Source organism: Mirounga angustirostris, unplaced genomic scaffold (genome assembly GCF_029215605.1).
Source record: "Mirounga angustirostris isolate CCGP_5_RB_7025 unplaced genomic scaffold, mMirAng1.0.hap1 SCAF_7, whole genome shotgun sequence".
In the NCBI taxonomy this organism is placed as follows: domain Eukaryota; kingdom Metazoa; phylum Chordata; class Mammalia; order Carnivora; family Phocidae; genus Mirounga; species Mirounga angustirostris.
In genome coordinates, this window is record NW_026991715.1 from 7,537,505 (window position 1) to 7,559,308 (window position 21,804).

The window sequence follows — 21,804 nt, forward strand, 5'->3', positions numbered from 1 at the left end:
GGTGGCAGTCGTTTAAGCATCTGCCTTTGCCCCAGGGTCCTGGCTCTGCGGGGAGCCAGCTTCTCCCTCTGCCCCTCTTCCCCCCTCATGTTCTCTGGCTCTCTCTGTTGCTATCTCTGTCTCTCTCTCAAATAAATAAATAAAATCTTTAAATATATATATATATAACACATTAATGACAATTTTGCTTCTTTTTTAAAAAATAATTTCCTTTTCTATGATCACCATATTGAGTGGTCTGTGATTTCCAGGCAAAGTAGAAGGAGGGCAGCAAAATGACAGAGTAAAAACTCCAAGCCCTCAATCCTCTTTGGAAGCATCAACAAAACAGAACAAAATAAAACAAAATAACAACAACAAAAAGCCTTCTAGAAACTAGCCAAAATAAGCTTAGAAAAGCTCTGGGAAACAATAAAAAGATCTACAGCAACCAAACACTCAAAGTAAAAACCGCACTTGAAATTGTGGGAAGTTTTGTGGCATCCCTTTCCCCAGAGCATGTCTTGTCTGGAGAGGAGGCAGTGGAGTTCCCGATTACGTCTCTCCATCAGGAAAAGAACAGAGCAGCCTTTATTTGTAAAGTTCTAGCCTGGTTGGGGGGCTGCCAGAAGTACTGGGCTCTGTCTTGCCTCACTCAGATCTCAGGTAGGGAGAAGCAGCAAGCATTGCTCATGAAAATTGGAGGTAGACTACAGTCCCACTGATACCTGGGGCAAGAAAGGAAGGATAAAGAGATCATCTGAGGCCCCCAGGAGAGGCTTGGGGTAAGACTCATGGAGAAATCAGGACATTTAAAAGCAGCTGAAAAAGCAACATGAGGCCCAACCAAGATGCATGTTCAGAAAAGAACAAAGAGATCTTAAGTTTTCACCTCTGTCTGACCCCTAGGCTGAAAGCAAGCCCCCTAATTAGTAAAGAACTATAGCTCAGAACCAGCATTTACTGCTGTCAGCGTTCTGGATTTTGGACATTCTAATAGGCATGCAGAGCATCTCACTGTTGTTTTAATTTGCGTATTTCTTTGACGACATATAATGCGAAGGATCTTTGCATGTGCTTTTTTGCCATCTGCAGATCTTCCTTAGTGAGGTGTCTATTAAGATCTTTGGCCCAGTTTTTCATCCCGTTCTTTTATTTCTTACTATTGGGCTTTCAGAGTTCTTCGACTATTTTGGGTACTTTATATTTTCAGATATATTCTTTTGCAAATATTTTGTTCCAGTCTGTGGCTTGTCTTATTCTCTTGACAGTGTGTGTCACAGAGCAGAAGTTTTAAATTTTAATCAAGTCCAGCTTGTCAATTATTTCTTTCATCAATCATGGTTTTGATATTGTATCTAAAAACTCATCACAGTACCCAAGGTCATCTACTTTTCTCCTATGTTATCTATTTATTTGTTAAAAGATTTTATTTTATTTTATTTTTTTAGTAATCTCTACTCCCAATATGGGGCCTGAACTCACAACCCTGAGATCAAGAGTCACATGCTCCACCAACTGAGCCAGCCAGGCACCCTTCTCCTATGTTATCTTTTAAAGTTTTCTCATTGTGTGTTTTACACTTAACTCTGTGAAATCCAGTTTGAGTTGATTTTTGTGAAGGGTGTAAAGGCTGTGCCTAGACTTATCATTTTGCATGTGGATGCCCAAATATTCCAGCACCATTTGCTGAAGAGACTATCATCGCTCCATTGTCTTGCCCTCCCTCCATGTTAAAGATCAGTTGGCTATATTTATGTGGGTCTATTTCTGGGATCTCTTTTCTGTTCCACTGATCTATTTGTCTGTTCTTTTACCAACACCATATTATCTTGATCATTGTAGTTTTATAGTAAGTCTTGAAATTAGGTAGCATCATTGCTCCAACTTGGTTCATCTTCATTATTTTGTTGACTATTCTGGGTCTTTCACTTCTCCATATAAACTTTAGAATCCGTTTGTCAGTACCCACAAAATAATTTGATTGGTATTTTATTGAATCTATAGACTAATTTGGGAAGAGCTGACATTTTGACAATATTGAGTCTCCCTCCCCACAAACATGGAATATTTCTCCATTTATTTAGTTCTCCCTTGATTTTGTTCATTTTGTTCAGAGTTTTATAGTTTTCTTCATATAGATCTTGTACATATTTTATTAGATTTATAGCTAAATATTTCACTTTGGGGGGTGTTAACGTAAATGATACTGTGTTTTTAATCTCAAATACCACTTGTTGATTGCTGGTATAGAGAGAATTGATAGAGTTTTGTGTATTAGCCATGTATCCTTTAACCTTGCTGCAATTGCTTATTAGTTCTAGGAATTTCTTGGTCAGTTCTTTTGGGGTTTCTTTTTTTTTTTTTTAAAGATTTTATTTATTTATGAGAGAGAGAATGAGAGAGAGAGAGCATATGAGAGGGGGGAGGATCAGAGGGAGAAGCAGACTCCCTGCCGAGCAGGGAGCCCGATGCGGGACTCGATGCGGGACTCGATCCAGGGACTCCAGGATCATGACCTGAGCCGAAGGCAGTCGCTTAACCAACTGAGCCACCCAGGCGCCCCTCTTTTGGGGTTTCTATATAGATTATCATGTCATTGCAGGAGGAGGTCATCGAGAGGACATGGCCAATGTTTGACTCATGAGATGGACCCGGGCAATAGGAGGCTCCTTACCCCTTCCCCTGCCCTTGGAATGTACATTCTGCCTGCTATTTCCATACTAGCAGCCATTTCTAGTACCTAGCCTTGAGAGAGTAATGGACTTGATATGTTAAGGCCGTATGTAAACTTTTAGGATTCCAGCAGGTGGGTACAGAGATCTGCTAGTCTTATGGCTGCCCAAGACACGTCTACTATATAAGTTACCTTGCTTCTTAAAACTGCCACCTACCAATCTGGAGTGGTCTGCTTTCTTCTGTCTCCCCTTGCCCTTCATGTAAGGGGTTTCAGACTTCACCTGGGGAAATCCTGAGGTTGTGAATCAACATTCATCTGTGAACAAAGACAGTTTTACTCCTTCCCAATCTGTATGCCTTTTATTTCCTTTTCTTGTCTTTTTTTATTAACTATCACTTCCAATACAATATTGAAAATTAGTAGTGAGAAGAGACATCTTGGTCTTGATCCTGGGAAAGCTTTGAGTTTCTCACCATTATGTGAATTATAGGGAATTTATTAAAATGAGGACGTCTTCTTCTATTACTAGTTTGGTGATAGTTTTTATCATTTATGGGTATTGGATTTTGTCAAATGCATTTCCTGCATCTATTGATATGCCCATGTGATTTTTCTTTAGATTGTTGATATGATGGTTACATTAACTGATTTTCAGATGTTCAACTAGCCTTGCATATCTGGGATATATCCCACTTGGTCATGGTGTATAATTCTTTTCATACTTGTTAGATTTGATTTGCTATATTTTGTTGAGGACTTTAGATTTATCTTCATGAGAAATATTGGTTTGTAGTTTGTTTTCTTCTGTTTTCTTTGTGGGATTTTGGTATTGTGGTAATTGTGGCTTCATAAAACGAATTTGGAAGTATACCCTCTGCTTCTATATTCTGACAGAGATTATAGTGAATTGGTATAATTTCTTCCTTCAGTGTGTGGTAGAACCCATCTGGTCCTGGTCCTTTCCATTCTAGAAGCTTCTTAATTATTGATCAGTATCTTTAATAAATGCAGACTTATTCAGATTGTTTCTTCTTGCATGAGTTTTAGTTGATTGTAACTTTCAAGGAATTGGTTGATTTCATCTAGGTTATCAATCTAGTTTGCATAGAGTTGTTTATAAATCTTCCTTTATTATAACTTTATTGTATAAATGAAAGTTTTGTAGTGATGTCCCCTCTTTCATATCCCATGTTAGAAATCCATGTCCAATCTTTTTTGATTAATTAGCCTGGCTGGAGGCTTTTTGATATTGTTGATCTTTTCAAAGAACCAGGTATTGGTGTTGTCGATTTTTGCTATTGATTTCCTGTTTTCAACTTCATTCTACTCTAATTTTTATTCTTTTCTTCTGCTTAATTTGGACTTAATTTGCTCTTCGTTTTCTAGTTTGCTAAAGTGAAAGCTTGGATTAGTAATTTAGATCTTTCTTCTCTTCTTATGTATGTATTCAGTGCTATAATTTCGCTTTAAGCACCGCTTTCAATACCCTCAACAAATTTTGATAAGTTGTGTTTTCATTTTCATTTAGTTCAAAATATTTAAAAATTTCTCTTGAGGTTTCTTTGACCTTTGTGATATTTAGAAGTTTATCGTTTAATCTCCAAGAATTTTGAGATTTTCTAGCTATCTTTCTGTAATTGATTTCCAGTTTAATTCCATTGTGAGTCTTGGAAGAGCAACTATTGTTTGACTGGTATTATTTTAAATTTGTTAAGATGTGTTTTATGGCCCAGAATGTGGTCTATCTTGATAAATATTCCATATGAGCTTGAGAAGAATGTGTATTTGTTGTTGGATGGAATATTCTATAGATGTCCATCATATCTACTTGATTGATGGTGTTATTGAGTTCAATTACATCCTTACTGGCTTTCTATCTGTTGGATCTATCAATTCCTGATAGAGGGGTGTTGAAGTTTCCAGTTATAATAGTTGATTCTTCTATTTCATAATAGTTGATTCTTCTATTTCTCCTTACAGTTCTGTTGGTTTTTGCCTTGTGCAATTTGATGATTCATTTTTAGACATGTACACATTAAAAATTGTTATGTCTTCCTGGAGAACTGACCCCTTTATCATTATGTAATTTGCTTCTTTATCCCTGATAACTTTCCTTGCTTTAACAGTTGTTCTTTCTGAAATTAATACAGTTATCCCAACTTTCTTTGATTCATGTTAGCATAGTCTATTTTCTCCATTTATTTTTATTCTATATATGTCTTTATATTTAAAATGGGTATCTTGTAGACAACTTATAGTTGAATCATATTTTTTGATCCATCTGACAATCTGCCTTTCAACTGGTGCATTTAAACCACTGATATTCAAAGTGATTATTGATATAGTTGAATTAATATTACCATGTTTGTTACTGTTTTCTATTTGTTGTCCTTGTTCTTTGTTCCTATATTTGTTTTCCATTCTCTTTTTGCCTTTGAGGTTTTATTTTTTTTTTAAGATTTTATTTATTTATTTGAGAGAGAGAATGAGAGACAGAGAGCAGGAGAAGGAGGAGGGTCAGAGGGAGAAGCAGACTCCCTGCTGAGCAGGGAGCCCGATGTGGGACTCGATCCCGGGACTCCAGGATCATGACCTGAGCCGAAGGCAGTTGCTTAACCAACTGAGCCACCCAGGCACCCTGCCTTTGAGGTTTTAATTGAGCATTTCATATGATTCCTTTTACTTTCCTTTCATAACACATACATTTCTTTTTGTTACTTTCTTCAGTGGTTGCCCTAGAGTTTGCAATACATTTACAACTAATATAAGCCCACTTTCAAGTAACACTATACCACTTCATGGGTTTTGTGAGTACCTTATAATAGCAAAACAATCCTAATCCTGCCCTCTTGTGCCATGTATCATTGCTGTTTTTCATTTCACTTTTACATAAGCATATATATATGTATAGTGTATATATATTTATGAGGTAGACATAAGCATATATAATCAAACACATTGTTGTTATTATTTTGAACAAACTGTGATCTCTTAGACCAGTTAAAAATAAGAAAGATAGGGGCACCTGGGTGGCTCAGATGGTTAAGCATCTGCCTTCGGCTCAGGTCATGATCCCATGGTCCTGGGATTGAGCCCCGCACTGGGCTCCCTGCTCTGCGGGAAGCCTGCTTCTCCCTCTCCCACTCCCCCTGCTTGTGTTCTCTCTCTGGCTGTCTCTCTCTCTGTCAAATAAATAAAATCTTAAAAAAAAAAATAAGAAAGATAAAAGTTTTAATTTTACCTTCACCTAATCCTTTGATGCTCTTCCTTTCTTTATGAAGATCTGAGTTTCCGACCTATATTATTTTCCTTCTCTCTAAAGAAGTTCTTTTAACATTTCTTGCAAGGCAGGTATACTATCAACAAACTCCCTTATTTGTTGTTTGTCTGATAAAATCTTCATTTCTCCTTCACTTTTCAAGGATAATTTTGCAGGGTACAGAATTCTAGGTTGGTGGTGTTTTTTTCCCCCAACACATTAAATATTTCACTCCACTCTCTTCTTGCTTGCATGGTTTCTGAAGAGATGTTGGATGTATGGTGGCCTCATAAATGGTGGTATAGTAGTGGCCTTCTTATCTTTGTTCCTTTATAGGTAGGTATCTTTCCCTCTGGCTTCTCTCAGAGTATTTTCTTAGCTTTGATTTTCTGTAATTTAAAAATGATATGCATAGGTGTAGTATTTTAGCATTTTTAGAATTCATCCTGTTTGGTGATCTCTGAACTTCTGGGATCTGTGATCTGGTGTCTGACATTAATTTGGGAAGATTCTCAGTTATTATTGTTTCAGATCTTCTGTTCCTTTCTTCTCCTTCTGGTACTCCCATTACCTGTATATTACACCTTATGTAGTTGTCCCACAGTCCCTGGGTATTGTTTTTTCAGTCTTTTTTCTTTGCTTTTCAGTTTTGGAGGTCTCTATTTAGATATCTTCAAGTTCAGAGATTCTTTTCTCAGCCATGTTCAGTCTACTAGTAAGTCCATCAAGAACACCCTTCATATCTGTTACAGTGTTTTTGATCTCTAGCATTTTTTTTTTGTTGTTCTTTCTTGGGATTTCTGTCTCTCTCCTTACGTTGCTCATCCATTCTTTCATGCTGTCTACTTTATCCATTAGCACCCTTAGCATATTAATCATAGTCGTTTTAAATTCCCAGTCTTAAAATTCCAAATTCCCTGCCACATCTGGTTCTGATGCTTGCTCTGTCTCTTCAAATTGTGTTTTCTGCCTTTTGGCATGCATCGTATTTTTTTCTTGATAGCTGGAGATGATGAACTGAGCAAAATCAATTGCTGTAAATAGGCCTTTAGTAATGTGGTGGTGAGGTGTGAGTGGCAGGAAAGTTTTCTATAGTTCTATGATGAGGTGTCCATCTTTTAGTAAGCCTGTGCCTCCTGACTGAACTTTATTAGTGTTTTAAAATCTTTTTTTTTCTAAGTTCATCAGTGGGTTGGGTGGTGAGGGTGTGCTATATTGGGTATTTCTTCTCCCATGTGGAAGGGTAAGGCTGAATAGAGTTGGCTATTCCTCTTCTCCCAGAATGGTTAGGCTTTGATAATACTCTAGCAGTTTAGGCTCTGGTTAACTAGTTTCTTCTGAGGGCAGGCCTTGTTAAGAACAGAATGCTATCTTGTATTTCAAGATGGCTCCTTTTCCTCTCTCCTTCCTGGAAACATGAGGAGATTTTCCTCCAGTATTTATGGAGGAAACCTCATTGAGCTCCTGAAAATAAATCTCACAAAATTTTGGCACCCCTCTTATAACAAGGTCCCCTGGAGTTTTTAACTCTCAGAGTTCACACCTGCAGTAATTGCCAATTACTCTGTCAAGTCTCTGCTCCAATAAGTTATTTTCTATAATCGCCTGTTGGTTTCTCCAGTCTTGGGGGTAATGGCTTGCCCTGTGTGCTCACCTGTCTTGCAGATCCTAGAAGAATTGTGGATTTTTCTGTCTGTTCAGCTTTGTACTTGTTGTTAGGATGGAATGGCAACTTCCATGCTCTTTGCATGTAGATCCAGAAACTATGTCCATGGGACTTTTTTCAAGTGCCCAATTTTCAATAGCAACAACAACAAAATCACAAGACCTATAAAGAAACAAGAAAATGTGGCCCATTCAAGGAAGAAAATGAATTGGCAGTGTTATGAGACTGAATGTGTCCCCCCCCCATTCATATATGAATTCAAATCCCCAATATAAAGGTGTTGGAGGTAGGCCTTTGGGCAATAATTAAGTTTGGATGAGGCCATGAAAGTGGGACTCCCAAGATGGGACTGGTATCCTTACAAGAAGAGGAAGAGAGATCAGAGCTTTCTCTCCATCATATGAGGACATAGCAAGAAGGTAGTATCTGCAAGCCACAGAGAGAGCCCTCACCAGTAACTGAATCTGCTGGAACATTGAACTTGGACTTCCCAACCTTGAGAAATACATGTTTGTTATTTAAGCCATCCAGTCTATGGTATTTTGGTATAACAACTTGACCAGATTAAGGCTGCAGAAACTGTTCTTGGAGAAACACAGACATCAGACAGGCAAAAACTTTTTAGAAAATTGTCTTAAATATGCTCAAAGAGCTAAAGGAAAATATGGACAAAGAACTAAAGGAAATAAGGAAAATGATCTAGGAAAAAAATGATAATATCAACAAAAAGATAGCAATTATAAAAAGGAACCAAACAAATTCTGGACCTTAAAAAGAAAGTAACTGAATTTAACATGCTGTAGAGGCATTCAACTCCAGATTTCAGCAAGCAGAAGAAAGAATTGGCAAATGTGAAGATAGAACATTTGAGATTACTAGGAAGTGAGTCAATATATTCATTATGGGAGTCTCAGAAGGAAAAGAGAGAAAGAGGCAGATTATTTGAAGAAATAATGGCTGAAAACTCCCCAAATTTAGTTTAAGACACGAATTTGCTAGAGCTACCATACGATCCAGCAATTGCACTACTGGGTATTTACCCCAAAGATACAAATGTAGGGATCTGAAGGGGTACGTGCACCCTGATGTTTATAGCAGCAATGTCCACAATAGCCAAACTGTGGAAAGAGCCAAGATGTCCATGGACAGATGAATGGATAAAGAAAATGTGGTATATATATACAATGGAATATTATGCAGCCATCAAAAGGAATGAGGTCTTGCCATTTGCAACGACATGGATGGAACTGGAGGGTGTTATGCTGAGCGAAATAAGTCAATCAGAGAAAGACATGTATCATATGACCTCACTGATATGAGGAATTCTTAATCTCAGGAAACAAACTGAGGGTTGCTGGAGTGGGGGGTGGGGTGGGAGGGATGGGGTGGCTGGATGATAGACAGTGGGAAGGGTATGTGCTATGGTGAGTGCTGTGAATTGTGCAAGACTGTTGAATCACAGATCTGTACCTCTGAAACAAATAATGCAATATATGTTAAGAAAAAAAAAGAAGAAGAAGATAGTAGGAGGGGAAGAATGAAGGGCAGGAAATCGGAGGGGGAGATGAACCATGAGACGATGGACTCTGAAAAACAAACTGAGGGTTCTAGAGGGGAGGGGAGTGGGAGGATGGGTTAGCCCGGTGATGGGTATTAAGGAGGGCACGTTCTGCATGGAGCATTGGGTGTTATACACAAACAATGAATCATGGAACACTACATCAAAAATTTAAAAAAAAGAAAGAAAGAAAATCATAAGGAAGGGGCGCCTGGGTGGCACAGTTAGTTAAGCATCCAACTTTTGGTTTTGGTTCAGGTCATGATCTCGGGGTCATGAGATTGAGACCCACATGGGGCTCTGTGCTCAGCACAGTCTGCTTAAGACTCTCTCCCCCTCTCCCTCTGCCCCCTACCCCACATGTGTGCATGCGCGCACTCTCTCAAATAAATAAATCTTTAAAAGAAAAAAAAGACACGAATTTGCAAATCCATGGAACTCAGCAAACTCCATGTAGGACAGACTCACAGAAGATCTGAATTGAGACACACTATAATTAATCTATTGAAAGCCAAGGATAAAGAGAGAATTTTGAAAGGCAGCAAGAAAGAAGGGGTGATTCATCAAATACAAGAGATTTGTGATAGGATTATCAAATAATTCCTCAGTAGAAATTTTGGAGTTCAGAAGATATTTAAAGTGCTGAAAGAAAAAACCTGTCAACTGAGATTTTTATGTGCAGCAAAATAGTCTTTCAAAAATGAGGGAGAGATAATCCCAGATAAACAAAAGCCAGGGGAGTTTATTATAACTACATCTGCTCTACAGGAAATGCTGTTCTAACAGGGAAATTGATAGCTATAACTGCTTACCTTAAAAAAGAAGAAAAAGGAGCACCTGGGTGGCTCAGTCAGTTGTGTCCGAATTGATTTGGGCTCAGGTCATGATCTCAGGGTTGTGAGATCAAGCCCTGCATGAGGCTTTGTGCTGGGTATGGATCCTGCTTAAGATTCTCTCTATTCCACTCCCCGCATCCCCCACTCCCACTTGCGAGCTTGCTCTCTAAAAAAATTTAAAAATTTAAAAATTTAAAAAATAAAAATGAAAAAGAAGAAGAAAATGGAAAAAGAAAGATCTTAAAACAACAACCTTCTACTTTAAGGAAAGCAGAACAATTTATTTTTTTTATTTTATTTTTTTAAAGATTTTATTTATTTATTTGAGACAGAGAGAATGAGAGAGACAGCACATGAGAGGGGATAGGGTCAGAGGACGAAGCAGACTCCCTGCCAAGCAGGGAGCCCGATGCGGGACTCGATCCCGGGACTCCAGGATCATGACCTGAGCCAAAGGCAGTCGCTTAACCAACTGAGCCACCCAGGCGCCCCAGGAAAGCAGAACAATTTAAACCTAAAGCTAGCAGAAGAAAATCAATAATGAAGATGAGATTGGACATAAATAAAATAGAGAATAAACAAACAGTAGAGAAAATCATTGTAGTCAAAAATTTATTCTTTGAAAAGAGCAATACAAGTGAACAATCTTTAGTTAGATTGACAAAGAAAGAAAGAAAGGAGACTCAAATACTAAAATCAGAAATGAAAATGGGGGAAAAAAGTTAAAAAAGGGGGACATTACTACTGATTTTACTAATAAGGATTATAATACAAGACTGTAAATAATTGTTCACCAATAAATTAGATAACCTAATGAACATGACTAATCCCTAGCAAGATAACACCTACCAAGACTGAATCATAAAAGAATCAATCTTAACAGACTTGTAATAAGGAGATTAAATTAGTAACCAAAACTTTCTAACAAAGAAAAACCCTGGACCAAATGGCCTCACCAGTGAATATAACCAACAATTAAAAAGAATTAACACCAGGCGCCTGGGTGGCTCAGTTGGTTAAGCGACTGCCTTCAGCTCAGGTCATGATCCTGGAGTCCTAGGATCGAGTCCCGCATCGGGCTCCCCTGCTCAGCGGGGAGTCTGCTTCTCCCTCTCCTGCTCCCCCCCTTGTGCTCTCATTCTCTCTCTCAAATAAATAAATAAAACCTTTAAAAAAAAAAAAAAAGAATTAACACCAATCCTTCTCAAAGCCTTTTAAAGAATGAAAAGGATGGAGTACTTCCAAGCTCATTTTGTAAGACTAGCACTGCTCTGATAGCAAAACCAAAAACAGTATAAGAAAACTACAGACCAATATTCCTTATGAGAATAGGTGCAAAACCTCAATAAAATAATAGACCAAATTCAGCAGCATATTGAAAGGATTAGAAACCATAGCCAAGCAGTATTAATTTCAGGATGGTTCATCATATGAAAATCAACCAATGTAATAAGCCACATGACTATCACAGTTGATAAAGAAAATGCATTTGACAAAATTCAACACCCTTTCATGATAGGGAAGAAAAGAGTGAACAAAGTAGGAATAGAAGAAAATGTGATTAATGAAATGACATCTGTGAAAAAAACACAAATAATATCATGCTCAATGGTGAAAAACTGAAAGCTTTTCTCCTATGATCAGGAACAAGACAAAGATGCCCATTTTTTGCCACTTTTATTCAATATAGTACTGGAAGTCCTAGCCAGAGCAATTAAGCAAGAAAAAGAAATAACATCCAAATTGGAAAGGAAGAAGTAAAATTTTCTTTGTTCATGGATGAGACAATCTTCTATATAGAAAGCCCTGAGGATTCCACCAAAGCTATTAGAACTAATAAAAATTCAGCAATGTTGCAGGATAAAAAATCAACATATAAAGATCAATTGAGTTTCTATTTACTAACAATGGACAATCCAAAAACAAAATAAAAAACTCAACTTACAGTATCATTGAAAAAATAAAATACTTAGAAACAAACTTACCCAGGGAGGTGGAAGACTTGTACATGGGAAAATATAAAACATTGGTGAAGGTAACTAGACAAGATATAAATAAATGTAAAGGCATCTTGTGTGTGGACAGAAGACTTAATATAGTTAAGATATCAATAGTACCCAAGTGATCCACAGATTCAGTGCAATTCAATCAACATCCAATGGCTGCTTTTTTTTTTCCTGAAATAGAAGAGTCTATCCTAAAATTCATATCAAGGGACCTCAAATAGCCAAAATGTCTTCAAAAAGAACACTCTTGGCAGGCTCATACTTCCTGATTGAAAAACTTACTGCAAAGCTACAGTAATCAAAGCAGTGTTTTAGTGGCATAAAGACAGTGGTATTGTACAGTGAAATAGAGTCCAGACATAAACCTCACATATATGGTCAAATGATTTTCTGCAGCAGTGTGAAGATCAATGGAGAAAAGACAGTATTTTCCTCGGAAGGTGGGCTGACACACTAGATATCCACATGCAGAAGAATGAGGTGGGACCCTTACCTCACACCACATATAAAGTTAACTCAAATGGATCAAAGACCTAAACAGAAGAGCTAAAATTATACAGCTATTAGAGTGAACTATAGAGGAAAACTTCACAACATTGGATTTGGCAGTGATTTCCTGGATATGATACCAAAGCACAGGCAGGGAAGGGAAAAAAATAAATTGGACTTATTCAAAATTAAACTTTTGTGCTTCCAAGGATACTGTCAAGAGAACAAAAAGACCACCCACAGAATGGGAGAAGATATTTAAAATGACATATCTGATAAGGGATTTAATATCCAGAATATATAAAAACTCCACAACCCAACAACAACAAACAAACATCCCACTTCAGAGATTGCAGAGGACTTCTCTGGAGAAGGTGTACAAATGGCTAATGAGCACATGAAAAGATGATCAACACCACCAATTATTAGGGAAATTTGAATCAAAACTACAGTGAGGGGGCGCCTGGGTGGCTCAGTCATTAAGCATCTGCCTTTGGCTCAGGTCATGATCCCAGGTCCTAGAATCAAACCCCACGTCAGGCTCCCTGTTCCGTAGGAAGCCTGCTTCTCCCTCTCCCACTCCCCCTGCTTGTGTTCCCTCTCTCGCTGTCTCTCTGTCAAATAAATAAATAAAATCTTAAAAAAAAACCCTACAGTGAGATGAGCACTGGGTGTTGTACGTAAGTGATGAATCACTGAATTCTACTCCAGAAAGAAAAAAAAAGTCTGATTCTTTTTGCAGTCACCTCTTAGTCATCAGTGCTTTCCATTTTAAATTCATTGTTGAGAATTTTGGGCAATAAATAAAATTATCAGAGAAGGAAAAAAAAAAGTAGGTTCAGTGTCCAGCACAGTGCCTGGCACATAGTCAGTGCTCAGTTAACATTCGTTGAATGAATATTGAATATACACATCAATTAATTTGGCATCAGTTTTAGCTTGATGCCAAGCCAGTTTCTAGGGATTATTGTCATCCCCATTAAGTGTTCCCATCCGCACTTAAGGATGACTAGAACTACCTCCTTCTATAGTCTGAACTTGGTCAGATGTTGTAAGCTGTATTCATCATTTAATCTTAAAAGGAAAAATATATGAAATTCTTTTGGGCAAAAACAAACGAAAAACCCCAAAAAACCCAAAACCACAGTGAGATACTACCGTAACCAGAGTGCAGGAGTGCAAGAGTACCTGGCTCCCGGACTCCCAAACAGGCCAGGTCCCGCCACTGGCTGCTGACAAAATCCAGTGGCAGAGACACAAGAGTTAGCGAGTTTGGGGAGAAACTGGAGCCTGTGTGCACTGCTGGTGGGAAGGTAAAATGGTGCAGCCACTGTGGGAAAGTTTGGGGGTTCCTCAAAACATTAAGCAGAATTATTGGATGGTCCAGCAATTCCACTTCTTGGAATGTACCCCAAAGAATTGAAAGTAGGGACTAGAAACGATACCGGAGTTCAGAGCAGCATTATTCACAATAGCCAAAAGGTGGAGACAATTCAGACGTCTGAAGACAGATGAATGGATAAACAAGATGTGGAATATACGTACAATGGGATATGATTCTGCCTTGAAAACAATGGAATTTTGATACATGCCATAATGTGGATGAACCCAAAGATGTCATGCTTTGTGAAATAAGTCAGACACAAAAGGACAAATATGGTATCATTCCCCCTTATATGAGGTTCCTAGAATAATCAAATGCATAGAGACAAAGTAGAATTGTGGTTACTAGGGGCTGGGCTAAGGGGGCAATGGAATTATTATTTTTAGAGCTTTTTTAAAAAAAATTTATTTTAAAGAGAGAGAGAGAGCAAATGGGGGGAGGAGCAGAGGGAGAAGGACAAGCAGATGCAGGGCTCAATCTCACGACCCTGAGATCATGACCTGAGCTGAAATCAAGAGTCCATCTGAGCCCTCCAGGAGCTCCAGGATTATCTTTTGATGGGCACAGAGTTTCAGTTTGTAACATTTTGTAAACATTTCTTTTTTTTTTTTTTTAAAGATTTATTTATTTAAGAGAGCACCATGAGAGGGGGGAGGGTTAGAGGGAGAAGCAGGCTCCCTGCCAAGCAGGGAGCCCGATGCGGGACTTGATCCAGGGACTCCAGGATCATGACCTGAGCCGAAGGCAGTCGCTCAACCAACTGAGCCACCCAGGCGCCCTAAACATTTCATTTTTAACTGTTTATGTCATTAGATCAAATTCTTTCTTTCATGCTTTCAGATTTGGTGACATGCTTAAAATGGCCTTCCCTGAAGATCTTCACTTATATTGTGTTCTAAGGACTTCTTTGGTTTTATTTCTTACTCTGCAGTTTTCAGTCCATCCAGAATTTTGTTATGAGATAAAAATAAACACTTTTTACTTAGATTTTGATTGCCAATTTTGATAAGAATCTCTGTTAAATAATCTCTTCTTCCTTCTGCTAATTAAATTGTCATCTTTGTAATATAGTAAATGATGTGGGCAACAAAAGCAGAAGAGAAATTATTAAATTTCCTTACTATCTACAGCCCATTGACAAGTCCTTGAAACAGGCAGAGTGACATTTCCTCTAGGGACTCAACTGCCTCGATGTTAATACTTTGCTAAGGGCAAAAGGCGATCTGAGCCCAACCCCCAGCACCCTGTGAGTCTACTTTAACATTTAAAAATTCCTTTAGAAATTTCCTTTATCTCTAAACCCCCAAGATACATGTTGGCAATAATCTGTGTTGGCAATCATCCCCCAAGCATATGGCCCATCAATACATATCTAAAGGGTCTCATGACTAAGGTTTTATTAGATGGTGATAAATGGCCTTTTCCCAACAACAGCTAGCCCCCTCAAGGTCCTGGAAACCTTGCTTCCAAAGTTCCTTAGAGGGACTTTATCTCTAACCCCCTCCCTACTTGAATGTATATAATAGCCCACCCCTCATGACCCCAGTGCAGCTCCTTCTGCCCACAGGTCCTGTCCCACCAAAGACATCTCAGGAATTCTTTCTTGGCCATTGGCTTCGAACCCTAACATCTTCCCTACATGAGTAAATTTTCACATTCTGGCCCACTTTACAGATGATTCTGTGCAATTGGCTACCACCACCTGTAAGTGGATGGCTGCAGACTACAGCCTCTCTCTGGGACGTCCCTGAAGGATAGTGGTGAAAGGAAATCTTTCTAGTAAGCAGAACTTCTATACTCATCATGAGTATTTCCTTCTTATTTTGTTACAAATAGGTTTGTATATATACACATATATTAAGGAAATATCTGTGTTCTCTTAATTACCTTATTCTCTTATCATGTAACATAAGATGTATTGACTTTGTCATTATTTATTAATTTTAAATCATAGTATTTAAACTGTGGGATATCAAGAGAAAACACTACCTCATTTTCTGGGGAAGGGATTAGTGTATTTTGCCTTGTAAGCAGGATAGTTGTATCATGTAAAGATGTCCTTGTTAAGCAAAAAGGAAGGGAATTTGAAGGTTTGGAAGACTCTTGGCCCATCCGTAATGAAACAAACGAGAAAGCCTGTTTGGGCGAGAGCACTAGGTGTGGCCCTTTTTGGTAAGATTAGTATGGATCAGCCCTCTCCACAGAGGCCAAGACTATGGAAGAAGACCGTATTTTTTTTATTACTGTTGCTGTCCTCTGCCATTTTTATTTTATGTGTGTGTATGTGCGTGCGTGTGTGCATGTGTAGGTGTGATAACCTGTCATGGAACTTGAACATGTTCTTCTTGTCATTCAACTTTTCACTTCTGTGGTAGGCTTTTATTCTATTAATCTTTCTGTAAAGAAGCCTCATGCATGGGGCGCCTGGGTGGCTCAGTTGGTTGAGCAACTGCCTTTGGTTCAAGTCATGATCCTAGAGTCCCGGGATCAAGTCCCGCATCGGGCTCCTTGCTCAGCAGGGAGCCTGCTTCTCCCTCTCCCGCTCCCCCCTCTTGTGCTCTCTCTCTCTCAAATAAATAAATAAAATCTTTAAAAAAAATATTCTGGATTCAAGGGGCACCTGGGTGGCTCAGTCGTTAAGTGTCTGCCTTCGGCTCAGGTCATGATCCTGATCCTGGAGTCCCGGGATCGAGTCCCGCATCGGGCTCCCTGCTCAGTCAGCACCGAGTCTGCTTGTCCCTCTCCGTGAGACACACTGTCTCTCTCTCTCTCAATGTCTCTCTCTTTAATAAATAAATAAATAAAATCTTAAAAATCTTAAAAAAAAAAACCCATCTGTTGATACTGGATTCTAAAGCTTTATTGTCTGATTTATTTAAAATAATCCATGCTTTATTTTACCACACACACCTACATCAATAAAATATTGTGCAAAGTCTGAACAATATGAACTTTCTCCTGTTAACTTCAAAAAATAAAACTGCTGGCTATTTTCCCAGCAAAAACGGGTTTGACAGAGTAGAGAACTGCAATCTCCGACAAGCAAGCTTCTGCAAAACCACAGGCAAGTCTGGGGAGCAAAAGAGAGGAACGCTCTTTTATAGAGAAAAGGGGGCGTTGGGAGGGGCTGTTGTAAACACAAGGTCCATTGGGTTAAACTGGGAGTTGGAAGTATGGTGGCTTCTCATTGGCTGAGCTGTGACGGTCTCTCATTGGCTGGGCTGTTGCTGGGGGAGGAGGAAAACCTTTCTTCCTCCTGGGGCGGTAAAGTAGTAGCTAAAGTAGTAGGGGCTGCAGTTGGCCAGGAGCTTACGGTGTGAGAGCTCCCCCTGCTGGCCTCCTGACGCCTCTTTTTTTTTTTTTTTTTTTTTTTTAAGTAGGCTCTGTGCCCAGTGTGCAGCCCAGCCTGGGGCTTGAACTCATAATCCCGAGATCAAGACCTGAGCTGGGATTAAGAGTCAGCTGCTTAACCGACTGAGCCACCCAGATGCACCCCCCCCCATTTTAAATGAGGTTTCCTTTTATAAATTTTTACACTTCCAATGTTAATTTTCCCCAGTGCAAAAAACATTCAAGATGAAATATAAACCATCTCCTTGGGAAAAATTAAAGTTTCACGATAACCGAATGGCATGAACTCTCCTTTCGCTTTCGCTCCCTACTGCTGTGCTCCCCGCAGGGGGACCCCGACGTGCAGGAGAACCGTGGGATCCTTCTGCTGATGTCATAGCCTCAGCAGTGTGGGAGCACATCAGGTGTTTCTCCTGACACACAGTCCCCACCCAGAGGGGGTCAATGTGTAAAACACAGGTTCATTTTCCTAAAATAACTGTGTGGCTTCGTATCTATAAAATGTGGCAAAATAAGTCTCGCGTATCGTTGCGCACCTGCCTGTTGTCTGGTCACTATCCATCCCCCCTTCCTTTCTAAGAGAACTGCCCTCAGTAAGCGGCGCCAGAGGGACGGGGCGGGTCCTCTCGAGTGGGATGGGGGAGGCACAGGCTCTGGGTTCAAAGTGGGTTCAAGGTCTCCTTTGCCACTTCCTACCCATTCGTCCTGAGCAAGCTACGGACCGCTTGCTCTTGGGCTCCCTGCTCAGCATATAAGGTGGCGGCCTGTCCAAGCCTAACCAAAACAATAGCAGCAGCAGCAAAAAATAGCAGCTACATTTCCCAGCCTGCCTTGCTATTAGGGCGAGACCTTTGAGAAACGAACCAGAAGCAGCTGTTGGGGCTTCTGAGAGAGCCCTTGCAAGTGGCAAGTCTTTTGGTCCTGCTATCTTCCTCCTGCCTGCCTGGGACAGGAAGAGATGGATGGAGCCCCAGCAGCCACCTTGGAAGCATGGGGTTGCTAGCCCCACCCTATCATTAGAGGAGAGAGCTGGAAGGAGCCCGGGTTTCTCAGAGATAGAATACATTAAAAATTCCTCTAATTTCAGGCCTCTTCTTCTCAGAAAATTACCTGTCAGTGTGCGGAAGTTGGTGTTGTTGAGGCGATGGCAGAGTCGTGTTCCGTTTCCTGACATCCTGGGCCTCTCCAGGTATCAGCCCGGCGCTCACCACCGCTTAGAGGATTCGGAGCCCCTGCTGAAGAGTCTTCTTACAGCCTTCTTCATGTCCTGGTTCCTCAGGCTGTAGATGAAGGGGTTTAGCATGGGGGTCACCACTGTATACATGATGGTTGCTACTGTGTCCTGGGCTGAGAAGGAGTTGGGGGGTCGTATGTATACCCTCAGGACAGTTCCATAGAACAGGGTGACCACAGACAGGTGGGAGATGCACGCGGAAAATGCTTTGCACCTTCCTGGGGTGTAGGGGATCTGGAGGACAGCTGCAGCTATGCGGATGTAGGAGACCACAATGAGCGCACAGGGGGCCACAAACAGGACCACGGCGCCCAGGAACACGTGCTGATTGACCCGCGTGTCTGAGCAGGCAATCTTCATCAGCAGGTAGGCCTCGCAGTAGAAGTGTGCGATCTCCCGGGCAGAGGAGCAGAACGTCAGTCTGTTCATGAGGAATGTGTGGACCAGAGCGATGAGGCCTGAGCACGTCCACATGAGTGTAGTCAGTCCCCTACAGAGCTGGGGGGAGATGATGGTGTGGTACTGTAGGGGGTGGCAGATGGCCACGCAACGGTCCAGTGCCATGGCCGCCAGCAAACAGGTGTCCAGGTTGGCAAAGGAGATGAGAAAGTACATTTGGGTCAGGCAGTGGGGGTAAGAGATCGTCCATGTTCCTGCTACGTGGCTGACCAACAGCTTGGGGATCAGGTTGGTGGTGAAGCAGATGTCAGCAGAGATTGGTAAGGAAGAAGTACAAGGGTGTGTGCCGGTGGGGATCGGAGCCGATGATGAGGATAATGAGTGTGTTCCCGGCCACGGTGACCAGGTACATACACAGGAAGAGCCAGAAGAGGACTTGCCGCTGCTCTGGGTCACTGGTGATGCCAAGCAGGAGGAACTTGGTGACTCCTGTCCCATTCTCCTTCCCCCTGGACATCCCACTTTGGCTCGGGGAGGTGACAGCCTACACACACAAGGGGGAGGACAAAATCCCAGCAGAGCCTGGTCTTGCTGTATGTGAAGAATCAGATCAAAGGTCATTTGTGATTGGATACATGACCAGAATTTTGTACCCATGGTAATTGCTGCTTCTTATCAAGTGCTTATTATGTGCTTATTATGTGCTACGGAGTTTACATGCACGATCTCTCTTAATCCCCGCAAAATAGGTACTCTTATGATTCCCGCTTTTCAGATGAAGTAGCTGAGACTCAATATATGTAGCTTGCTCAGGACCACATGAGTAGGAAGTGGCAAAGGAGACTTTGAACCCACTTTGAATCCAGAGCCTGTGCCTCCCCCATCCCACTCGAGAGGACCCGCCCCGTCCCTCTGGCACAGCGTACTGAGGGCAGTGTGACCGAATCTTTGACCTCAACCCAGCCAGCATGTCCTCTCTAGAAAGGACTTCCTGCCCTGGTTCCTGCCTGCTTATCTGACTGCATGCCCTTCCTGCCTCAGAACAGGGCCTTTGCATGGGCTCTTCTTGTCCCAGCATTTCTCTCCACCCGGACCTTCTCATGGCTGATTTGTCACCTTTGTAACTCTGTGGGAGGTTACGTCATTTGTTAACTAGTTTATGGTGGGTTTTCCCCATGAGGCCATGCCCTCCTGAGAACAGGGTTGTGTCCACGCCATTCCCTGTCGTGTGCCCAGTGCCCGTAACAATCCGCAGCACATGGTCAGTGCTCAACAAAGCCATCAAATAGAAGAATGAACTTTCACAAACGTATTGCACACCAAAATCGACCCGTAGAAAATATGTGGACAGCAGGCTAATGAGAAATGTTTTGTTGTGATTAATGAATGCATTTAAGCAAAGAAAATAGCAGGTGTTTCTTTCTTTTTTTTTAAACTTTATTTATTTAAGAGAGAGAGAGCGTGCACAAGAGGGAGAAGCAGACCTCCCCACTGAGCAGGGAGCCCAACACGGAACTCAATCTAGGGACTCTGGGATCATGACCTGAGCCAAAGGCGGAGGCTTAACCGACTGAGCCACCCAGGTGCTCCTGCAGGTGTTTATAAGAGCTGAGTGGAAGGCAGGCAGGGTGGAGTCATAGGCAAGCCCAAGGTTCTGTGCCAACAGGAATTTCCTCGAATATATGAATGAGGAGGAATTATGAATCTGGTCTATGTGATCCAGGACATGTGACTACTGTAGACCAGAGGAACAACCCAGACACTGCCTGCTGGTGTATTTACTTGGTTTAGACCCTTAATGTTCTACAAGATATTTCCTATTTGCTGACATTTTAAAAATCAAGGATTACAGGGCGCCTGGGTGGCTCAGTCGGTTAAGCGTCTGCCTTCAGCTCAGGTCATGATCTCAGGGTCCTGGGATCGAGCCCCATGTTGGGCTCTCTGCTCAGCAGGGAGCCTGCTTCTCCCTCCCTCCCCTCCCTCAAATAAATAAACAAATCTTTTTTAAAAAAATCAAGGATTTCGTATAAAATCTGGATTCTGCCTCTTGAAAAATCTGCAGACCTGGAGACATTGGACTCTCATTCTTGGCCAGCAACAATAGCCGGGGAAGGCGAACAGCTAATACTCACTGAGCACTCCTTGTGCTTAGTGCTGTACACAGATGCTTCTGGGACCCCTCAGAGCCCTCCTCTGCAGTCACTTTATAAATGTCCCTGTTCCACATGAGGCAAGGGTTGCACAGCAGAACTAAGTGATGCTCCCAGAGTGGCAGAGCTAGTGGTCTTCCTCTCTAGACTGCCCTGTGTTAGTTGATTTTTATCACCATGGTTGTCTCCTGTTCTGGCCCCTGGAATCACTTGGGAAAAGTCTACTCACTTTCCATGTGCCACTCTCTCTAGTATCTTCTAGAAGCTATCATTTCTCGAGATTGCCTTATCCCCAGGCAGTCTAAATTCTGAAGGACTTTTGAAAGCTGGGATGAAGAATTTGCAGAAGAAGTTCAGTCGGTTATGGAAATCTTACTTTGATTTTAGGTGCAGAGTTGTTCGTGTCTACAAAATTTTAAACAGAAAACCAAATGAAGTATTTATTCAGGACCTTAACCTCACCTTACACTGTGTCCCTGTCCCATTCCTTCTGGTCCTCTACTTCACACTTCATGTAGTAGATAAGTCAGAGTAATTTATTTATCCATTGGCTTTGAATGATTTCTTTGCCAAAATCTTAATATTAGATATGATTTCTTTTTTTAAAAAAGATTTTATTTACTTATTTGACAGAGAGATACACAGCAAGAGAGGGAACACAAGCAGGGGGAGTGGGAGAGGGTTCCCGCTGAGCAGGGAGCCGGATGCGGGGCTCGATCCCAGGACCCCGGGATCATGACCTGAGCTGAAGGCAGACGCTTAACGACTGAGCCACCCAGGTGCCCCTAGATATGATTTCTCAAGACTAATTTT

The 21,804-nt window shown here is 41.0% G+C and overlaps 1 protein-coding gene across 1 annotated transcript; it reads right to left on the bottom strand.

Moving 5' to 3' along the window:
- Positions 1-18,412: 18,412 nt before the first annotated feature.
- LOC123853937 (olfactory receptor 1D2-like) lies at positions 18,413-19,358 on the bottom strand. Its single transcript, XM_045888816.1, is given in 2 exon segments — positions 18,413-19,154; positions 19,156-19,358. Coding segments are annotated over 2 exon segments (945 nt in total).
- Between the last annotated feature and the right edge of the window lie 2,446 nt (positions 19,359-21,804).